The 23,392-nt window shown below is 44.1% G+C and overlaps 1 protein-coding gene across 1 annotated transcript in view; it reads left to right on the plus strand.

The window, feature by feature from the left end:
• DPYSL5 (dihydropyrimidinase like 5) overlaps positions 1 to 23,392 on the plus strand; it is a 98,565-nt gene that overhangs the window by 34,924 nt on the left and 40,249 nt on the right. The window contains exon 2 of the mRNA XM_010352341.3: positions 12,343 to 12,607. Within this exon, the coding sequence (XP_010350643.1) occupies positions 12,347 to 12,607 (261 nt within the window). The 5' untranslated portion in view covers positions 12,343 to 12,346. The remainder of the gene's footprint in view (positions 1 to 12,342; positions 12,608 to 23,392) is intronic.

Consider the following 23,392-nt stretch of genomic DNA (forward strand, 5'->3'; position numbering starts at 1 on the left):
TTTGAGACAGATTCTCACTCTGTTGCCAGGCGCTAGGCTGGAGTGCAGTGGCACAATCTTGGCTCACTGCAGCCTCCACCTCCTGGATTCAAGCAATTCTCCTGCCTCAGCCTCCCGAGTAGCTGGGACTACAGGCGCACGCCACCACGCCCAGCTAATTTTTTTATTTTTAGTAGAGATGGGGTTTCACCATGTTGGCCAGGATGGTCTTGATCTCCTGACCTTGTGATCTGCCCCCGCCTCAGCCTCCCAAAGTGCTGGGATTACAGGCTTGCGCCACCATGCCCGACCTGCAGGTGAAGATTGATTGGATGTTGGGAGAGGTAGTCATGGAGTGGAAACAGCTCTGACCTTTTCTTTTTTGCTTGTCACCTAATTGCTATTAGTCATTAGTTCATAGGACTGGGAAAGTGGATACCTTTGAGAAGGACATGGGTTCAGATGAATGAGGTGTGGAAATTTAAACAGTAATGACATGCTGAGTTCACAGGTCTCTGTGTCATTGTTCTGTATACATTACATTAAGTCATAAATATTTATATCTAAGTAAATTATAAAAAATACACTTTAATGATATTAAGCTACAGCTACTTACCTAAAAAGGAACAAAACATTCCCTCTGAAATAACTACTAATTATACAATTTTGCAAACTAGTAAATATTATTTTAAATCTACTCAGTAGTTGATAATTATGAATGAATCATAAAATTATACTGTGCTTTAATATAAGTATTTATTGTTTACTACTTAGAAAGCCATTTCCTTTTTTAAAGTTAAATTTGTTAACTTAAACCCTCAGCATTTCCCACTCATCTCAAACTTCCCTTTGCCTTTTGTGTTCTGCTGAACCTTTGATTTGTCATGTTTCAACTCAAAGAGAATCCCTTCCCTGAGCGACCCCAGGGTGCCTTATGTGCCAGCATCCCTCACAACTGCATTTTAAGAATGGCTCTCCCATTGAGAAGGCTGCAAAATGCCAGCCTACTGTTTCTCTCTCCTTTGTGCTGATCAGAAGAAAAATAGCTGTAGGTTTCCATTTTCCTTTCCACACAACTGTCATGTGTTGCCTTTTGATCCTTTAGCAAATGTTACCTGCTTGGAGCAAGGGAAAACCATGCCAGCCTGCCTGTGTCCTCTGTAACCTGAGCTGACCTCACCTGCCCCTCGAGGTGCTACCCAGGTTGCCAGTAGGCTTCGCTTAGATGCCACAATCCTTCATGTCACAGGACAGTGTTTTTGATATCACCATCTTGTGTGTTTTTGATATCACAGTGACCGGTTATCTGTAAAATCATAGGTTTTTCTGTGGATTCTATGAAAAGAGGAAATGTGAGTCTTAAACGAATGCTTCCTAAAAAGAGGAAATGCATGTCTTAAGCCAACACCTTCCAAGTTCCTTTTAAGGTCTTTATGCAGGAAGGGTCCCCCTTGCACCATCCTGGCCCCAAGTGCCTGTGCCAAGCCCCAGAGGCCCCCAGCATCCTCCAGCTGAGTTGTTGGCAGGGGCAGCCACATGGGCCAGACTGTGCAGGCTCTCCTTGTCTCACACCTCCCTGCAGGCCCAGGGGAGCTGGGGAAGGCGATGACAGAAGCAGGCAATTCCAAAACATAGTGTTGGGCTTGGCATTTCTTTGGCAGGACTGAAACTGTGTACCTTCTAGGAGTGTAGGGTATGTGCATTTCATGATCAAGAAGCAACAGCTGCCATGACTTTGTCCACTCAGCAAGATGCTTCCTGTGTACTTCTGCATTGGAACTACTCCATACAAATAAAAATAGGAGACATGGAAGGAAAGAATTTTCTGTTTTCCAGTAAGACAGTTGTTGGATAGCAATAATTGTTACTATTTGAAACATGAAGAGTCTTTCTCATGCAAGACTGCACTCCCTAGTTACAGTACTATCCCCTCCCTACCACCCCGCCTCCACCCCAAATTCCCTATTCCCAGCTTGCATATCACCTTAACACGAACCCATAAATGGTTCAAGAACATAATGCCACAGAATCAGAAAATTGGAGGAGACAAGCTGTGTATAATTTGATAAATCTAGGATTTTGGATATCCAAAGATAGCCACCATCTTGCTGTAGAAGGCATCATTACTTCCCTGAGTAAATTGTAAAAATCCTAAGACCCCTATACTTGCAGTGTGACACGTTCCCGTTAGTCCTGGGCTGGTTCCTTTCAGTTCACGGTCACTGTTGATAAAGTCCAGGGACTGGAGCAAAAATTGGAAGTAAACTTAATAGTCTGTGCAGCTCTAGGACTCCGTACTTCTTATTTATTTATTTATTTATTTATTTATTTTCTTTCTTTTTTGAAATGGAGTCTTACTCTGTTGCCTAGGCTGGAGTGCAGTGGCATGATCTCAGCCCACTGCAATCTCCACCTCCCGGGTTAAAGTGATTCTTCTGCCTCAGCCTCCTGAGTAGCTAGGATTACAGGTGTGTGCCACCATGCCCAGCTAGTTTTTGTATTTTTTGTAGAGATGGGGTTTCTCTATGTTGGCCAGGCTAGTCTCCAACTCCTGACCTCAGGTGATCCACCCGCCTCGGCTTTCCAAAGTGCTGGGCTTACAGGTGTGAGCCACCATACTCACCCACAATTTATTCCTTCTAATGGCATTTAACTGTCTGGAATTTTTCCCATTCTGCCTGGGATGACAGACATGTGTTTTTGAATTATTTTGTTTGCATAGATAAAATAACTGGATGATCGGAGTTTTTGGCGAAACATATGGCCATGTGGCATATAGCCAGAAGTCTTTAAAGGAGGTGATATTTCTTTTAAGGCCCAGTTGTTACTTATATTGCTGCTCATTTCTGTCTATGTGATGTCTTAGTTTGAGCTGCTTTAACAAAACTACCATAGAGTGGGTGGCTTAAACAACAGAAATTTATTCCTCAGAGTTTTGAAAGCTCGGAAGTCCAAGATCAAGTTGAAGCTGAAAGTTCCTGTTGAGGGCTTTCTTCCTGGCTTACAGATGGATGCCTTCTTGCTCTGCCCTCACATGTCAGAGAGAGAGCTATCTCTCTCCTTTCTCTTCTTCTAAGGACACTAATCTCATGAGGGCTCATGAAGGCTTCCCAAAGGCCCCACTTCCTAATACTGTCACATCGGGGATTAGGCTTCAACGTATGAATGGGACACAAACATTCCATTCATTGCATGTAGTGGGCCAGAGGGCCAGATATTGGCTCTGTCTACACAGTTATTGTGTTTCGGAATAAACTGAGTGATTTGAAGCATCAACAATTGGCAAAACTAATGCTGACCTTCTGTAGAGCTTATACTTCTTTCTGACCACAACCTCTGGCAAGAATGTTACCTGGATTTGCTGCAATTGGAGCAGAGGGAAGAAGAGTCCCTTTATGGTGTTTAAGAGCCTGCATAGTGTAGGGAAAAAAAAGCCTGCATCACAACAATTGCCCTCAAATCTCTTCTCTTCTGGGGGACATTCCTGTGAGGTCCAGAGTATCCACCCCACTCACCCACCCTCTGATTGACTTACTGTGTTCATACACATGTACACACAGACAGCCTGTGCTGCAGAGAGAGGCCAGCAACGTCCTCCCTTTGTTGAGTTCAGCAAAGACTAGAAAGGAAAGCTGTAAGAATAAGATGCTAATGAGGTTACTGGGGAAGGTAAGCAGCATGATGAGTGTCCACGATCCACAGCGAGGCAGGATTGGAAGGGGTTATCATCTTGGGGACTTAGGCTACTTGGAAAGATAGGAATGTAGGTGGGGGATACTGTTTCAATAGGCTTCCTACCATCACCATGCAGCTAGTCTTACCCATTCCAGCTCTGGTCTCTGTAATATGGGGAAAGATACCCAGTTTAGATTAGTATCTGTCAAGTTCACTTTTATGTCTTTAGGCAAGAAGTGTCCCCTTTACACTTTATTTAGTCCAGGCATCCCCAAACTTTTTACACAGGGGGCCAGTTCACTGTCCCTCAGACCGTTGGAGGGCCGCCACATACTGTGCTCCTGTCACTGACCACCAATGAAAGAGGTGCCCCTTCCTGAAGTGCGGTGGGGCGCCGGATAAATGGCCTCAGGGGGCCGCATGCGGCCCGTGGGCCGTAGTTTGGGGACACCTGCTTTAGTCACTTATTAAAGCAGTTACTTGCATCCCTCTTGCTCCCTAGACTGAGTTTCTTAAGAGCAGGGCCTGTGTCTTTTTCAGAGTTGTCTCCAGTGGAAAGGATTGAAGTTATAGAACATTTTAGTGCACACAAATGTTCTAAAATTTTTAAATTTAAAAAAGATATTCTCCAAAAGCACCCTGGGCAGGGAGCGTGTTAGACAACTGTGCTGTGATATTATCCAAACAAACCAGTGCAGATCTAGAGGTCCCAAGACCTTGGGAACCCCGGGGCTGAAGCCCTGCAGGCTGCTCTGACAGCAGCCCATGTGGAAAGCTGGAATTCTGCACAGTTGGGCCTGAAGGCTGGGCCATCACTCACACTGCAGTGTCTCCACTGAGCAGCTTCAGATCTGGGGTCCAGCTCACCCCACCTTCTGTATGACTCCGGCTATTAATCTGCTCAGGCTGTCATAATGAAATACCACATACTAGATGGTTTAAACTACAGAAATTTATTTTCTCACAGTTCTGAAGGCTGGAAGTCCAGGATCAGGGTGCAGCAGGGTCAGGTTGTGGTGAGGTCTCTCCTCCTAGCTGGTCAATAGCTGCCTTCTCACTGTGTCCTCACATGGCCTTTCTTCTGTTCCTGTGCCTGGAGAGAGAAAGCAAGCTCTCTGGCATCTTCTCTAACAAGGACACTAATCCTAGCAGATCAGGGCCCTGCCCTTATGACCTCATTTGACCTTTAAAACTTTCTAAGAGGCCCCATCTCCAAACACAGCCACGTTGGGGTTAAGGCTTCAGCATATGAATTAGAGGGGACACATATGTCTAGTCCATAACAACTTTAGAGACAAACTGTCTGGCTTCCAATCTCTGTTACAAACTAGTTGTGGGACCTTGAGGACATTCCTTTAACTTTTCTAAGCCTCAGCTTCCTCTTGGTAAAAATGGGGACAATGATGGTACCTATCTCTGGGCATTGTAAGGATTAAATCAGATGACATACACAATGGGCCTAGTGAAGGGCCCAGTATATAGTAGGTGACCAGTAATTATTAGTTAACTTTATTAATAGGGTCCTGTAAGTTCTGAGAATGAATTTCCTAAACAGTAGGAGAACAACCTAGCCTGGATTTCCAGAACCAGCTCAGGCCTGCATGAATGGGATTCCTGGGCCAGAGAGGTTCCAGGGCTCCCCAGTATTCTGCAAGGGAGCCAAGCCTCTTCAGAGCCTTGTTAACCTCCAAAGACTTTTAACTGGGAAGTGGAAAAAAAATTGGCTGAGAGGTGGTGGCAGCCCAAAGCCCCATCTATTCCTCCCTCACTCATCTCCTTTCAAAAAGAATGGCAGAGGGAGGAACTGAGCCAGCTGGATCTGAATGAAGGGTCGTGTTGGATTCCTTCTGGCTTCTTTTTAGTTAAAAACAAAACAAAAAACAACTTTTTATTGTTGTTGCCGTTTGTTTTTGTTTTGAGATGGAGTCTGTTGCCCAGGCTGGAGTGCAGTGTTGTGATCTCGGCTCACTGCAACCTCCCAGGTTCCAGCAATTCTCCTGCCTCAGTTTCCTGAGTAGCTGGGACTATAGGCATGCGCTACCATACCCGGCTAATTTTTGTAATTTTAGTAGAGACAGAGTTTCCCCATGTTGGCTCAACTGGTCTCAAACTTCTGACCTCAAGTGATCTGCCAGCCTCAGCCTCCCGAAGTGCTGGGATTACAGGTGTGAGTCACCAAGCCTGACCTAAAAAAAAGCCTTTTGAACACATATTTTCAGATTATATGTTCCTCCTACAATTTATTATATAAAATTTGAAAAATCCAGAAACTTACGAAGGACATAAAACTGACCTGGAAATCTACCCAGAGTTAATTCTAACAGACTTTCCCTTAAGTCAGGTAGACCTAAATCTGAAGCCCATCCCTCCCATTGGAGTTATGTGATGTTTAATGGGCTGCTTGTTATTTTCAAAACCTCTGTTTATTCCTCTTAAAGTGGGGCTAATACTTCCTGCCTTGTTCCCACTTTGTGGGGGTTGCTGTGTGAATGCATGTAAAGTGCCAGGCACAGGGTGTTTATTTACTGAGAACTCTTATTGTGTTGAAGACGATGTCCTTGGCTTTTGATTCTAGCATCAAAGCTCAGACAAAAATTCTCAGTAATCTGTTATCACACTGCTCGAAAACTATTATCACACTGCTCTTTCAGGTTATCCAACCTCCAGGCATGTGCTACAAACATGTAAGCAAACCCATCTTGTCATTTGCAACGTTGACATAATAATTATGCAGCAATTTTTCCAGCATAAGTATTCCTATTTTTCCTCTTACCTTAAAGCTGCTTTAAAAGGTGAAGATTAAGCCAGACATGGTGGCATGCACCTGTAGTCTTAGTTACCCAAGAGGCTGAAGCTAGAGGATCGCTTGAGCCCAGGAGTTCAAGTTCAGTCTGGGCAATAAAGTAAGACCCCTTCTCTAAAAAAAAAAAATTAAGGTGAGGATTATATATTTGCACAGAGGACTGGATTTGTGTCTTCTTTCAGCAACCTCTACTCTCACCATCATTTCTCTCTTCTTCTTCTTTTTTTTTTTTTTTTTTTTTTTTTTGACAGAGTCTCGCTGTGTCTCCCAGGCTAGAGTGCAGTGGTGTAATCTCTGCTCACTGCAGTCTCGACCTCCTGGGCTCAAGCGATCCTTTCACCACCCTCCCTTCTCCCCACCAGTAGCTGGGACTACAGGCACATGCCACCACAACTGGCTAATTTTTGCATTTTGTGTAGAAACAGGGTTTCACCATGTAGCCCAGACTAGTCTTGATCTCCTAGACTCAAGCAATCCTCCTACTTCAACCTCCCAAAGTGCTGGAATTACAGGTGTGAGCCACTGCACCTGGCCCATTTTCCTCTTTTAAAGCAAACTGAGAACCTGGATCTCTCCTTTCCTAGTCACACTTGGGCTTGGCTTTATAATAAGGAGGCGGGGGGAGAGATGGCATCTCTCAGACTTCTGGGCTTCCTTTTTCTGTCCACCACCCAAGAACCAAGCCCATTTTCTTATTATTGCATATGAAATTAAAACTCCAGTTTTTAGATTTTAGGACAAAAGATTCCTTGAAATATGTTCAGCTTCACCCCAGCTCCAGACAATAGGCTTGTGGCTGTGGCTGTCTCTTCTTCCCTAGTCTCTCCAGCCTAACTCCTCCCCACTGCCTCTCTGCCCTGGCACCTTCCACTCTAGGGGAGCAGGGCGTCTTCTCCCCAGAGGTCAGAATGATACCCTGCAGGGAGCAGATGTTCCTGGAGCACAATTGTCACTCCCAGCCACCTGCCTTGTTTCCCAGCACTCCCTCAGGCAGTAGCCCCCAAGGGCCATGCTTGCCTTACATCAGGAGAACCTGGCGGTTGAGGCTCCGTATAAGCTTTCTTGTTTGTTGTTGAGATTCCATGCACTCGAGCCTGGCCAACTTGGCAAAAAATAAACCAACTGTTATCCAGGATAACAGCTATGATCTCCAAATATCTGACATGTGTGCCTACAATCTCCTTTAATAGCTCCCCAAGGCCTTTTCATCCTGGACACAGCCTTCTGGTGGCAAGACAAAGTTAAATGATGGGGATGAGAAAATATGTTGCTTCCTTTGTTCTATTCACTGTAATTAGCTGTGTTAGGAAAATTGAGCTTTATCCTAGAGTTGCCAAATATCCCTGAAAACAAGTATGGAATTGATCTGCTACTCATTGCTTTAAACCATTTTGATTGTGTTAGAGTGCAACACGTAGATGGAGCTATTGCATTTATTCACCAGTTTTAAGTATTCTGTACTGGATGCTGAGGATGAGGAGTGGGCAGAGAAAAAGATAACTGATAGGACTACCTTTGAGGACCCTACTCCACAGGTGGAGAGAGAATCTAGTGCCATGAAGGCAATGGATCTAGAGAAGGCACAAAGAGAGTCAGAGAAAACTTTTCAAAAGAGGGGACAATCAGGCCCTGAAGAATGAGAAATTTACTGCATATAAAAGTGGGCTTTATTTGACCTCAGGGACATACTGCAATGGCATACTGCTGGTCAGAGTTTGTCCTATATTTTCTAAGCCTAAATGTAAATATTTTCTGTTCAGATACCTAAGGGTCAAGAGAGTTGCATATCATTATTATTATAAATCCTTATTATAAATATAACAATTTTATGCAATTATAATTATATAATTTATGTTATAAACATAAATCCTTATTATAGATAATTTCTTATTTATTTTGGATATTAACCAAAGTGAGCCCCTAGATGTAATTTTAAGCAACTCACCATGACTACGGCTATCTAAACTGCCCTCAGCACTGGCCCCATTTCCTATGTGCGTCCCATTTCACTTCTCGGGTCCCTGCAGTGCCTTCCCCACATCCACACTCTCCTCAAATCCACTCACTCTGTACCGCTCCCATGAGCTCTTAGCTCCCAGCTTTGCAGAGCAGAGAGAATGCAAACTCACTTGTATGCCTTTCTCTTCTGCACCTGCCCATCTCCTCCTCCTACAAGCCTTTGATCTTAACGTCTCTGTATCTCTTTCCTCTTTTGTTAGGTGGCCATTATAATACCTTCCCCACAGGACTGTTGTAGGGATCTAATCAAGCAAGCCATGTAAATTGACAAGTGAGGGCCTTGTTTGTTGAGGCCTTCTGTTAATGATGGTCACCATTATTCTATGCTACCTCCTTCGGGAGCTCACATCTTAAATAGTCCCTTAATCTCTTATAATTTTAATCTCTCTCTTGGCTCCTTCTTCATTTCCTGAAAAATATTAGTTCTAAAATTGATACTTTCCCTCAGCCATCCTCCTTGGGCCATTTCTAGGCTTTCTTTACTCACAGAGATCTTGATGGCCATATATGCAGTTTCCACAAACTTGTCTTCAATAAGAATTCATGAAAGACTCACTGATTTCCAAAGCAGAGGTCAAGATCTTCTGTGGTCCTTGCCCCACTTCACTGCATGGCCACATTTAAAATGCTAAGGGAAGGGAGCTCTGCAGAGGCAGGAGTAGTCAGTGGTGTCAAATGCAGCTACTTGATGCATTATCCATTTTGAGTTAATTTTTACGTATGATTTTAGGTTTAAATTGAGGCTGGGTTTTTGGCCTGTGGATATCCAACATTATTTATTGAAAAGACTGTCTTCTCTTCATTGAATTGCTTTTGCATCTTTGTCAAAAATCAGTTGACCATAGCTGTCAAGATCATGCAGTCTTGATTACTATAGCTATGTAGTAAGTCTTGGAATCAAGTAGACTGATTCCTCTGACTTTATTCTTTGTGAAGGTTGCTTTAGCTCTTCTTGTTCCTTTGCCAATCCACATACATTTTGAAAATAATATAGAATAGTTTTTTGCTGGGATTTTAACAGGAATTGCATTGAACATGTATGTCAATTTGGGGAGAATTGAGACTATGTTGAGTCTTCCAATCCATGAACATGATATGTTTCTACACTTACTTAGATTGTCTTTGATTTCTTTCATTGGCATTTTGTAGTTTTCAGCAAACAAGTTCTATATGTGTTTTTTTCTTTTTTTATATTGACAGATAAAGTTGTATGTATTTGTTGTGTACAAGATGATGCTTTGAAGCACATATGCATTGTGGAATGACTAACTCCAGTTAATTAACATATGCATTACCTCATATAATGAGAGGTTAGAACACCTGATATCCACTGTCAAAGCATTTTTCAAGAATACAATGTTATTATTAACTATAGTCACCATGTTGTACAAAAGATCTCTTGAACTTATCTAACTGAAATTTTGTGTCCTTTGACCAACATTTCCCCAACTCCCTTCTACCCCAATCACTCCAGGCGCTGGCAACCGTCATTCTGTTCTCTACTTCTATGGATCAACTTTTTTTTATTCCACCTAGGAGTGAGAGCATGTGGTATTTGTCTTTCTGTGCCTGGCTTATTTTACTTAACTTAATGTTCTCCAGATTTATCCAAGTTGTTACACACAACAGGGCGTCCCCCTTTTTTATGGCTGAGCAGTATTCTATTCTGTATATATACATTGTTTTTATCCATTCATCCTTTGATGGACACTTAGGTTGATTCCATATATTGGCTATTGTGAATAAGACTGCAGTAAACAAGGAAATGCAGATATCTCTTTGACATACTGATTTCATTTCCCTTGGATATATACCCAGTAGTGGGATTGCTGGATCATATGGTAGTTCTATTTTTAAGTTTTTAAGGAATCTCTGTACTGATTTCCATAATGTACTAATTTACATTTCCACCAACAGTATACAAGGGTTCCCTTTTCTCCACATCCTTGCCAACACTTGCTATCTTTCATTTTTTTGAAAATAGTCATTCTGACAGGTGTGAGGTGATGATCTCATTGTGGTTTTGACTTGTACTTCTCTGATGATTAGTGATATTGAACATTTTTTGATAAATCTATTGGCCATTTGTATGTCTTCTGAGAAATGTCTATTCAGATTTTTTTGCCCATTTTTAAATTGAGTTGTTTTCTTGCTGTTGGGGTCTTTCAATTATTTATTTTGGATATTAACCTCTTGACAGATGTATAGTTAACAAATATTTTCTCTCATTCTGTAGTTTTCTCTTTACTGTTGATTGTTTCCCTTGTTGTATAGAAACTTTTTAGTTTGATGCAATCCCATTTGTCTATCTTTGCTTTTGTCGTCTGTGCCTATACATGTTTTCTTAAGATTTATGTCTATTTCACTTTTTCTGAGTGTCCATGTGCTCACTGCTAGTGTATAGAAAAAAGTAGCCTTTTGTATATCGATCTTTTAACTTGTGACCTTGCTAAACTGATTTATTTTGTTCTAGGAGATTTTTTTTTGGTGGATTCCTTGGGATTTTTTTTATGTGGATCATCATGTCATCTGCAACTAGGGACAGTTTTGTTTTTTCCTTTTCAATCTATATGCCATTTTTTTCATTTTGTTTCCTTATAGTGCTGGCTAGAATAACCTATGTTGACTAGCAGTGGCAAAAGTAGACATCCTTGCCTCGTTCTGAATTGTAAGGGAAAGTATTTAGCCATTCGCCATTAAATCCAATGTTAGCTGTAGGTTTTTTGTAGATGTTCTTTATCAAGTTGTGGAGGCTACCTTTTCTGAGAGTTTTTATCATGAATGGATGTTGAATTTTGTCAAATGCTTTTTCTACATTAGTTGATAAGATTTTGTGATTTTTCTTCCTTAGCTTATTAAGATGGTGGATTACATTGATTATTTTTCAAATATTGAACCAGCCTTGCATTTTTTAAATAAACCCCATTTATGTGGTGTCTAATTGTTTTTATGTGTTGCTGAATTCTATTTGCAAATATTTTGTTAAAATTTTTTAATATCTATGTTAATGAGAGATATTGCTCTGTAGTTTTCTTTTTGTAGTGTCTTTAGTTTTTGGTATCAGGCCAATATTGGCTTCATAAGATGAATTTGGAAGGGTTTCCTTCTCTTCCGTTTTCTGAATGAGATCGGTATTAATTCTTCTTTAAATGTCTGGAAGAGTTCTCCAGCTTTTAAAAACTGTTGATGCTGGGGACACAATCTGGCCCAAATAAATCTGAATCTCTGGCAGTGGGGCTTGGGCATAGGTAGTTGTCAAAAGCTACCCAGGTGAGCTTAATGTGCAACTAGCTGTGGAACTAAGTGTTGGTTGTGGACTTCTTGAAGCCAACATAGAAATGTGAAGGAAGTAGAATCCATCTGAGGAATGTCATGAATTAAACAGCTGTGAGGTTTGGTGAGTTCAGCTCTGAGACACACCCCCGGAGGTGCTGGTGTTTTCAGGATACCATGTGTAAGGGAGACGTTGGTTGTATAAGACATGTGGGTTTGACTTGGCTACTTGATAGCCGTAAATTCCTTAGCAATTTTAGCTTTCTCTTCTGTAAAATGTGACTCCTTGGTTGTTTTGAGGATAAAATGAGATAGTAGATATAAAAATGCTTTGGAACTCACAGCCTTTTGGGAAAGTAAAAAATGATGTTTCTGTAGGCTCCAGCTTCTCCCTTACTGCCACTGTGTCCTAATTCCTAATAAGTCCCTCTGGGAAGCCAGTGGGAGGCTTGTGACTCCTGCTGGCTGTAGGGGGAATGTCCTCTTCTCTGCTTACTTACCCTGACTGTGGAGTTTGGGCTCTGATAGGAGGGATGGGGCCCTGGAAACAGTGAGAAAAGACTTTGACCTTGACCATGCTCCCCTTCTTGTAGGAACATGCTTGCCAACTCAGCCAGCGTGAGGATCCTCATCAAGGGAGGCAAGGTGGTAAATGATGACTGCACCCATGAGGCTGACGTCTACATTGAGAATGGCATCATCCAGCAGGTGGGCCGCGAGCTCATGATCCCTGGCGGGGCCAAGGTGATTGATGCCACAGGAAAACTGGTGATCCCTGGTGGCATTGACACTAGCACCCACTTCCACCAGACCTTCATGAATGCCACATGCGTGGATGACTTCTACCATGGGACCAAGGTAATGCTCCTGTTTGCCAAAGGTGGCTTCCTCTTTGGCTTTTTCATTCTGCTTCTGGGGCTGCTTCAGACTAGACTCATGTGAACAAGGTGCTCCCAGGGTATTGCTGGCAGAAGAAGGGTGTGTTGGGGGCCACTATGGCAACTAGAGTAGGGATTTCCAGCTTGTCACAGATTTCCATAATGACAGAAAATAAGGCATATAGGCCTGTTTTGCTAATCATATCATTTACCCAAGTACCCAGGCTGAGAACCAATTTTATTTTTATATTTTTATGTCATTATGTCATGTAATACAAAGCTAGAGAAAGAAGAGAATAAGCTGGTGGTTGTTATTGTGTCGGGGAGTGGGTTGGTCTGATGGACTTTTTTATGTATGATAAACTGAGTTAAATCCCCAAAGACTGAAAGACATCTTCTTCTAGATGATGAGACAGCTTCTATTACCTCTCCTAGCTTGTTTGTTATTTTAAAAAAACAACTGGAAAATTGCTGGTGGTGGGTTCTCTTTTCAGAGTGAGTTACCCTGGACAATATTTAACAGTTACTGAGCTGGACCTGAGCTACTGTAAGTTCCTAAGTGACAAAACAAAAATTCGGAAGAAAAACTAGGAGTAGACTACATTCTGCAAAAAGAGCCATGACTGGGCTTTTTTACCCTTCCTATGTGCTCCAGAAACCTCTGTCATTGCAGTCATCCCTCTTCCTGGTGATTTTCTATCTCATGCTGGCCTCTCCCTGGACATCAATCTGTGGGCTCCTTGAGGACAAGGCCTGGCCATTTTCCTCTGCTTTCCCAGAGTCTAGACTGACCTGGAACTAGAGTAGCTGTCCTGTAAGTGCGCAGGCAGAGCCCAGGCCTAGGGACACAGCTTGGGGGCCAGCCACACCTCAGGCAGATGGCCCTTAAGTTCTCCTTGAGGACATGCCCCCTTCCCAATCTAGGGGCTGCAGATCAGACCCTGGGAAGGCTGGGCTATGTGGAGTCACAGTAGCCATTGCCCAGCTGTGCTGAGGCAAGGATGCTCCCTGGCCTAACCCTCTGGCATCAGGGCTACACCTGCTCACTCTAGCCAAGCCCAGGGAAGAGAGGTGGTAGGCAGACCCTCCCTGCTTCTGAGAATTTCCCCAGACCCTGCAAATGATGTTTTGATTATGAAATGGGGAGCCCTATCCTCATAAACTCGGGGTCCTCTTGCAGGTTGCCTGGTGACAGTTGGGACCTTTCTGAAGTGAGTGACATATCCAGCTCACCATCCTCATGCACCGGGCCGGGGGGCCAGGCCTGTGGTTATTGTTGTCATTTTCACTGAAGTATAGCATGTATACAGAGAAGTGCAGAAATTTTAAGTACACAGAATTGCCACAGTTGAATACACTTGTAACAAGCTCCCAAGTCAAGACACCAAATTTTACCAGCATCCAGAAGCTCCTCCAGTCACAGGTCCCCACCAGGGATAACCACTATCCTGATTTCTAATGAGCTTTTTAAAATAACAGCTTCATTGAGATATAATTCACATGTCATACAATTCACGTACTTAAAGTATGTAAGTCAATGGTTTTGGTATATTTATCACAGCTTGGTTTTGTCTGTCTATGTAGATGAAATGAAGCAGTATGTACCTTTGCATTGGCTTCTTTTGCTCAAAAATTCATAAATTCATTCACTTTCATTGCTTAATACTATTCCATTGCATAATATACCACATAGCAACTATCTGTCAGTGGGCATTTGGGTCATTGCTTGTTTGAGGCTATTACAAACATTGTCACTGTGAACATGTTCTTGTACATGTCTTCAGCAAACATGCCTGATTACATTTTGTTGGGCACATACTCCTAGGAATGGAATTGCAGGGTCCATAGGGTACACGTATGTTCAGCTTTAATAGGTAATGCCAAATAGTTTTCCAGGCTGGTTGTAATAATTTTTGCTCCCAGCAGTAGCGTAAGAGAGGCCACAGTTTTTAACACTGACATCACCAGTCCATGCTGGGGTCCATTCTGTGGTATGCTCAGGCCTTGCACTAAAAATGCACCTTCCTAGTTACTGTCCCTGTTCTGGGGAGTCCTTTAGGGCAGGGTCAGGTACCACACTGTCACTATGCTGTCTACTAGCCTCACAGAGGGCAGACTGGCCTCCTTTGTCTCATTTTTCACATTGTCATCTGCTGGGGCCTCATTAGACAAGAGTGACTGCTTTTTTCCTGAGAGCCATCAGCTCTTTACAGCTGACGAAGAACTCTGTACACCTGTCTTGATGCAAGGTGTGGGCAACTCTTGATCTTTTCTGCTTCTCACCCACATGAGCAGCTGCCTCCAGAAAACATCTAAAGGCTCCTGTGTGATTAAAGGCCCCAGATCTCCCATTTCTGCAGGTTTAGGCTGCCTCAGGAGCCCCAGTCCATGTCAGACCCTAGTTGCAGGGAATTTAAGAGACCTAACTCCAAGCCACCTTGGCAGCTGGTGTCACTTAAACTAACGCTTTGTTATATCCATGCCCTAAGCACATTTGTAATTGTCCCTGTGCCCCAGCCCTCACATGAAGCCTCTGTTGTGGTGGCCTCATTCTACCTGGACTCCATTAGTAGATCCTGGCCAGGGTCCTGAAATTCCTGCCCCTGACCCCTCCACTCCACACCAGGATTTCTCCTTTACGTTGTGGCTCCTGCAGCCAAATGGTGTGACTTCCCACTTTCTCTTGTTCCTGAAAATCTCCTGGGGAGAGAAAATGCTCTCCTACTGAAATGCTGATGGAGATGGGTGGATTTAATTATCCACACCGCCTGTGGCACCCGTGCAGAGGCTGGGCACCATGATGGACACGCTGACCTATTTAGTATGCTCTAAGAAAGGTTGATTCACTTTAAGCATCTGGGTTTATAATAGAACAGTAATCCCAAGGAAAATCTCACCCGAGCGATTAGCCAAGAAAGAAGGAGAGATCAAGTTGCATCTTTTTGTTCTTGTCAGACAGATCACAGTGCCCTGAACCCTGCACACAAACCCCCCTCCACTCCCCTGCTTGTTGATTTGGCAGCAGCAGCAGCCAGGACCAGAAAAACAAAACAATTGAAAGCCTGGCCTTTCTGAGAACATCTGGGCCTCCATTGTACTTGGTCTCCAGGGATTTCTCTCCAGCACTTCTTCAGCCCACGCCTCGCTGGCCCCCGCCTCTGAAAGAAGCTGTGGCAGGCTCTGCCTGGCTCCCCTGCTCACAGCCTGGTCACTTGACCCTCCTCCCTGTCCCAGGCACCACAACCCCCACACCCTACCACCTGTAGGCCTTGCCCTCCCCAGGCCCAGAACCAGGGTTTCCAGAAGGTTCCAGGACCACCTGCTCGCTAACAATACAGACCCCATTCCAGAAAGGAGGTTATCTTCGTGGGGGAGCACGGGGAGAGGGAGTGAGGAGGGAGAGCCAGTGACACCAACTGTGTTCATGAAGGACCAGAAATTTAGTCTGGTTGAGGGGTCTCATATTATTATTCTGCTTAAGTAGATGTTGCACTTAGTCTCTTTCATACGTATCTAAGTATTGCAGAGTAAAGAATGTTCTTACAGGCTCTTGAGCTCCACCCACCAATGTCTCTCTAGGGCCAGGTGAAAATCATCAGAATCAGGTTTTTAAAGCTATGGGCGGTTGGGTGTGGTGGCTCACACCTGTTATCCAAGTACTTTGGAGGCCAAGGCGGGCAGATCACCTGAAGTTGGGAGTTCAAGACCAGCCTGACCAACATGGTGAAACTCTGTCTAAAAAAAAAATCAAAGCTATGGGCATTCACAAGCAAACCAGGTATGTGGCAAAATAAAAATAGAAATAAAAATAAATACAGGTATCAGCCCCTAACTAAGTATTGATAGAGAGGGCAGACATGTGCAACTGAACAAGCTTCCTGTGTATCTTTTCTGCCTCCCTCTCCCCCAAAAATATTTTAAGAACCGCTGTGTAGGCCAGTGATTTTCACCCTTTGGAAGCAAATTACATTAGAACTGTCAGGCATGTAAACCAGAGCAGCTCCATCTTAAATAGGGGCTGGGTAAAATGAGACTAAGACCTAATAGGCTGCATTCCCAGACGGTTAAGGCATTCTAAGTCATAAGATGAGGTAGGAGGTCGGCACAAGATACAGGTCATAAAGACCGTGCTGATAAAATAGCTTGCAGTAAAGAAGCTGGCCAGGTCCCACCAAAACCAAGATGGCCACAAGAAGTGACCTCTGGTCATCCTCACTGCTACACTTCCACCAGCGCCATGACAGTTAATAAATGCCATGGCAATATCAGGAAGTTGCCCTAGATGGTCTGAAAAAGGGAGGCATGAATAACCCACCTCTTGTTTAGCATATCATCAAGAAATGACCCTAAAAATGGGCCCTGGGGCTGCTCTGTCTATGGAGTAGCCATTCTTTTATTCCTCTACTTTCTTTTTTTTTTTTTTCTGAGATGGAGTCTTGCACTGTCACCCAGGCTGGAGTGCAAATGTGCAATCTCAGCTCACTGCAACCTCCGCCTCCCGGGTTCACAGGATTCTCCTACCTCAGCGCCCCCCGAGTAGCTGGGATGACAGGCACACACCACCATACCTGGCTAATTTTTTTGTATGTTTAGTAGAAACTGAGTTTCACTATGTTGGCCAGACTGGTCTTGAACTCCTGACCTTCTGATCCCCCTGCCTCAGCCTCCTAAATATTATTCTTCTTTCTTAATAAACTTGCTTTTGCTTTGCACTGTAAACTTGCCCTGAATTCTTTCTTGCACAAAATCCAAAACCCTCTCTTGGGGTCTGAATAGGGACCCCTTTCCTACAATAGAACCACTTAGGGAATTTTTGAAAGATCCAGCGTCCAGTCTCCAGCCCAGACCAGTTAACTCAATGCCTCTAGGTCTGTGTCCTCCCCATCATCCCTGGTGATTATGAGGAACTTTAAGGGGTTTTGAGTGGCACAGGCTGTACTCCTGTTGCTGTCTGACCCTCACTTTTGAGCTAGGGCTGACATCCAAATCCCCTGGGTCTGCCTTGGGGAAGCTTAGGCCTGTCTTATGTGTGTGTGTGTGTGTGTGTGTGTGTGTGTGCACGCGCGTGCGCATTTGTTTGTGTGTTTGAGATGGAGTCTTGCTCTGTCACCTAGGCTGCAGTGCAGTGGCATGATCTTGGTTCACTGCAACCTCTGCCTTACAGGTTCAAGCGTTTCTCCTGCCTCAGCCTCCTCAGTAGCTGGGATTACAGGCGTGTGCCACCACGCCAGACTAATTTTTGTGTTTTTAGTAGAAACAGGGTTTCACCATATTGGCCAGGCTGGTCTTGAACTCCTGACCTTGTGATCCACCCACCTCAGCCTCACAAAGTGTTGGGATTACAGGTGGGAGCCACCAAGGCCTGTCTTGTTTTGACCTTGCTGGTCTTTCTTATTTGCTTGTCTCTTTCTATTCACATTGCAATGCCCCCTGGTTGGGCTCCCACACCCCAGCCCAGGGCCCAGAGCTTCTGTGCTTGTTAAGCTCCCTAGCCTGATGTCCTCTCCTCTTGTCTGTACCTATGGCAATCATCAGTGAGAGAGATTGGCAATGGCAGAGATGCCATTAAACAGAAGTCCACCTGGGGCTGGCCCTCTTCTCTGAGGGTCCAGAGACTCCCTCTTGTCTGTGCCAGAGGCTATCCAGTACCAAAGACAGCTTTCCACCAACTCAGAATTAGCATGGAGGAATCTTACAGGCAACCTGTGGTGCAAGCCAAATCCTAACCAAGAGTGCTCCTGCAGCATGGGACCAGCCTAGGGCACAGCTGGTAGCGCAGGTTAGGGTGGCCTGCCACACCCCACCCCGAAGAAGGATTCTGCCCCTCCCTGCCCTTTCACTGCAGAGGACTGGACTCCATCTGGTAGGGCCCTGAGGGTATGCCCCACTAGGACATAAATGAATTCCCACTGGTGCCCAGCCCTGCCAGCTTCCTTACCAAGGATCCCATTTGTCCACTTGGCAGGTTGCTTTTGCTACTTTTGTCTTCAAAATGTGCTCTTGTGGAATGAAGCCTATAAATGCTGCTCGCTTCCTTTCTTCCATTTCTTCAACTCCAGTATCCTGTTTCTGTTAAATGCTGGCCAGAATTTTGTTCTCATTTAAGCTCTACGATGACACTTCCTGCTCATGGGGATCCAGACTCATATGGTCTTGCTTATTAATTGATGTTTTCAAGTTCACATATCTCTCCATCCCTGTAAGAAGCAGGATGGCACCTTAGAATCATCTAGTCCCACCTACCCATTGATAGGAGACCCAGAGAGAATGCATGAACCTGCCAGGTGCTATGACTTATGCTTATAATCCCAGCACTTTGGGAGGCCAAGCAGGGAGGTTTACTTGAGCCCAGGAGTTTGAGAACAGCCTGGGAAACATGACAAAACCCCATCTCTGCAAAAATTAGCTAGGCATGAAGGTGTAGACTTGCAGTCCCAGCTACTCAGGAGGCTGAGTGGGGAGGATCACCTGAACCCAGGAAAGTCGAGGCTGCAGTAACTGTGATTGCTCCACTGCACTCCAGCCTGGTGACAGAGGTTGGCCCTGTCTCAAAAGCAAGAACAGGAGTTTGAGGATGCATGAATAGCCCAAGTCCCAGGGCCAGTTGGACCAGAAGGCAGGTTTCTCAGCCTTTCACCACCCCATTCGGGGCCTCCTGAGACCTCACGACTGAACACTTACTGCTTTTAGCCTGTGACCTCTTGGTTGGCTGCATGCAGATATTTCTCTTACTACTCTATGGCTCCAAATTTCCTTGGACCAGATGAGAATGTCTCAGAACGGACACATATCAGGCAGGCAGCTGAGTGAGCTCTCTGCCTGCCTAAGACAGTAGCTTTATGAAATGCTACTCCTCCCTGCAGCAATAACTGATGTCAGTGCCTTAGAGCTGAACAGTTTTTACTATGTATAAATGGTGGTTGTAAGGATTAGATGAGATGATGCATAACAAATGCTTCACAGTGCCTGACACAGAATACACATAAAATAAATGTTAGCCCCCATGCTGGGACTATCTGCTTCCACTCTTTTCTTTCAGTTCCTTGAGAACTTGCTTTGGCTTCACAATGAAATTGTTCTACTGTGCACCGAGTGCCCATGCTACCTGCGTCCCTGGGCTTGGCCAGTAGGCACCCTGGCAAGCCTTCTCTGGGAATCGGCCCTCACCTCCCAGCTCATTTTCCGTGCCTGTTCTTCCTGCTGCCCCACCACCACCTCTCCTAGCTGTGGGGTTTGAGATTGGCATAGCTGGGCCCCTGTCTCCACTTTCTTCTGTGACTCACCTACAGGCTGTAAAAAGCCCTGTGAAGTCTTCATGAAGTGACTTCCCCTCTCCTGCCATCTGGAGGACACCCCTTCTGCCCCCTCTATCGATACCTAGTTTGCTTGTAGGGGATATATTAGTTTTCTGCTGTGTAACTAATTGCCTCAAGCTCAGCAACTTAAAACACTCATTTATTAACTACCAGTTCTGCAGGTAGAAGTCTGGGCACAGCACAACTAGGTCCTCAGCTAACAGCCTTGAAAGCCGCCATCCAGGTGTTAGTTGGTCTGCATTCTCATCTTGAGTCCAGGGTTCTCTGCCAAGCTCATGTAGTTGTGACAGAATTCCATTTCTTGGAGCTCAAGGACTGAGGTCCCTATTTCCTTGCTGGCTCTCAGCCTGGGGCAGGTCTCAGCGCCTGGAGGCTACCAGCACACCTTGCCACTTTCCCCTTCCATCTTCAAGGCCTTACCTCAAGTCTCTTTCCTGTTTAAAATCTCTGACCAGAATCTCTTTCACCAGAAAGAAACCCATACCTTTTATGAGCTCACTTGATTAGCCCAGAACCACTGAGGATAATCTCCTTTTTTGCAGTCAGCTGTGCCATAGAATATAACCTAGTCATGGGTACTTTTTCCCATTTTATTCATAAGATCTCTCCCACACTCAGTGAGAGGCAGTTATACAGGGGCGTGGATCACTGGGAGTCATCTTAGAATTCTGCCTACCCCAGGGAGTCACGTGCAAGAAACATGGCTATCCTATAGACATTTTGCCCTAGTACATCTCCATGCCACCAATTTTGCTTAAACTACTTAAATCATTATTTACTTATTCATTTTAGAGATAAGGTCTGGCTCTGTCACCCAGGCTGGAGTGTAGTGGCATGATCATAGCTCACTGCAGCATCAACCAGCTGGGTTCAAGCAGTACTCCCACATAGCTGGAACTACAGGTATATGCCACCAGGCCCAGCTAAGTTTTTTGTTTTCATTTTTTGTAGAGACAGGATCTTGCTATATTGGCCAGCTGGTCTTGAACTCTTGGCTTCAAGCGATCCTCCAGCCTTGGCCTCCCAAAGTGCTAGGATTACAGGCATCAGCTATGCTTGGCCTACTTAAACCTTTTTAAGATTCTACACTTATATTTTAATTTAATTTATTTATATATTTATTTATGATACAGAGTCTTGCTCTGTCCCCCAGGCTGGAGTGCAGTGGTGCGATCTTAGCTCACTGCAGCCTCCACCTTCTGGGTTCAAGCAATTCTCCTGTCTCAGCCTCCCAAGTAGCTGGGAATACAGGTGCCCACCATCACACCCAGCTAATTTTTGTATTTTTAGTAGAGATGGGGTTTCGCCATATTGGTCAGGCTGATCTCGAACTCCTGACCTTGGGTGACCTACCAGCCTCAGCCTCCCAAAGTGCTGGGATTACAGGCGTGAGCCATTGTGCCTGGCCCACATTTACATTTTTTTTTTTTTTGAGACGGAGTTTCGCTCTTGTTACCCAGGCTGGAGTGCAATGGCGCAATCTCGGCTCACCGCAACCTCCGCCTCCTGGGTTCAGGCAATTCTCCTGCCTCAGCCTCAGCACATTTACATTATTAAAATAAAAAATCACCTTGGCCCCGCTTCACCTCACAGCTCTCTCTATGCCTCATGCCCTGTCCCTGCAATGGCTCCCTGTTGTCTAAGACATCAGGTTTGGATGTGTGGATCTTCCCCCGGGCAACCCCTGATCTGACCTTGCCCTCCCATCTACCCTTTGCCCTCCCTTCGACCCCTCATGGCCAGCTGCTCCTCACATGCACCCATCCATCAGGAAGATGCCCCCATGGACATTCCATGCTGCCTGTTGCCGTCCCTCTCCACCCCTGCACAGAGCCCCTCCGTCAAGGCGAACACCCTCTCCTTGCATTCCTCCTCCAGCTAACCTAGCTACAGGACGTCACTTTCTTCTCACCAGCAGAAATAACTTGTCATCCTGAGGCTTTCAAATTGTTTCCTGTGTTAAATTTGTTTCTCAGCAAGATTGAAGACCCTTTGAAGAGCAGAGACGAGAATTTAACTTGTTGCCGCAGAACTCACATAGCCCTAACAGTGTCGTCAACATCCAAGAAATGGATGTCAGCATGGAGTGGGAGTTATCAGCACAGACTGGGGCTGTGAATGCTGGAGTTTGAATTTCAGCTCCACATTCACTTGCTGTGTAATGTGGGCAAGTTAATCTCTCTGTCCTTCCATTTTCTTATCTGGAAAATGGAGATTATAATGGTTCTTTATAAATCCTAATTGAGTTATTATTTATAAAGAACTTGGTGCTGATTAAGAATTATGTGAGTGTTAAATAAATAAATAGATCATGTTGATCAAAGTCAGACCCCTTAAAAATCCATGTGTACTACAGTTTAGCATACATATTGAACAGTTAAGCATCAAATAGAAGCTAAAAGAATTGGATTTCATTCCTACTGTTAGAATTTCTGTGTGTGTTTTAGATTTCGAATGGAGCCTGATAGTAATAGTGATAAATTCTAATTAATTTTCTCTCTTCTCTTTCTCTTAAAGGCAGAAATAGCCAGTACTAAACTCTGCAAGTATCAGGAGCTATTTAAAGATGTCCTGCTTCAGACCAGCTACTTGCTTAACAAAACCTTGCTGGCAACTTTCATTCTACGTGTACATTAATTGGCAGGCCAAAATGTAGGCCAGGTTGATCCTTCTTAGAACTGATGTGAGTGAGGAGATCTATCGTTTCTTATAAATTTGCATCTCTAGTATTAGGAAAACACTTCCTATGGTGACCAAGCACCTCCTCAACTTCTAGAACAGTGTTTTCAAAGGATTTATCAATGCAGATTATTGCATTTTTAAAACCTTTGATTCAGAATAAAATAAATACACCCTCTTTGATTGAGCCCAAGTGTCCTGGAAATCTTTTATGTTTAGTAGAAGCTTTGCTTTATGCTCTCGTCTGCTGGGGTTTACAAAAGGAAAAAAAGGAAGAAGAAAAATATATACTGTATGTACACTTAGGTGATACATATTACACATGAATGACATTTTTCTTCCTTTTTTCTTCCTTTCTCTTTTCTTAAATTAAAATCCTGTCTTTTTTAATATTTCAAAAAATATTTGAATATGGCCTTTTCTCAGTTGGAAATATCTGTTCTCCCAAACCTCACGGAGGTCACCTTTGAAGTTGTCATATTCCTATGTTGAAAATTAGGGACATATCTTAGAGTAGTTCATTTACAGGTGGAAATGTGTGTAGGTGCTATATCATTTTCCCTGGTTACCTTCAGTCTCATTGTTCCCCGAGGTTATCACTGCAGCCAGCCACATTTTTCTCTTCTTCTGATGCTGTTTTATTTCTTGTTGACTAAAACGGAAGCCCGGTAAGGATCTTTTATTAGTAACTAAATGAATGTAAAACTGTGGGTCTACTATTTTAAGAACCTTCTCATTGACCATGGTTTCTCATTCATACTGCACACACG

This window comes from Saimiri boliviensis, chromosome 1 (genome assembly GCF_048565385.1).
Source record: "Saimiri boliviensis isolate mSaiBol1 chromosome 1, mSaiBol1.pri, whole genome shotgun sequence".
Lineage (NCBI taxonomy): Eukaryota > Metazoa > Chordata > Mammalia > Primates > Cebidae > Saimiri > Saimiri boliviensis.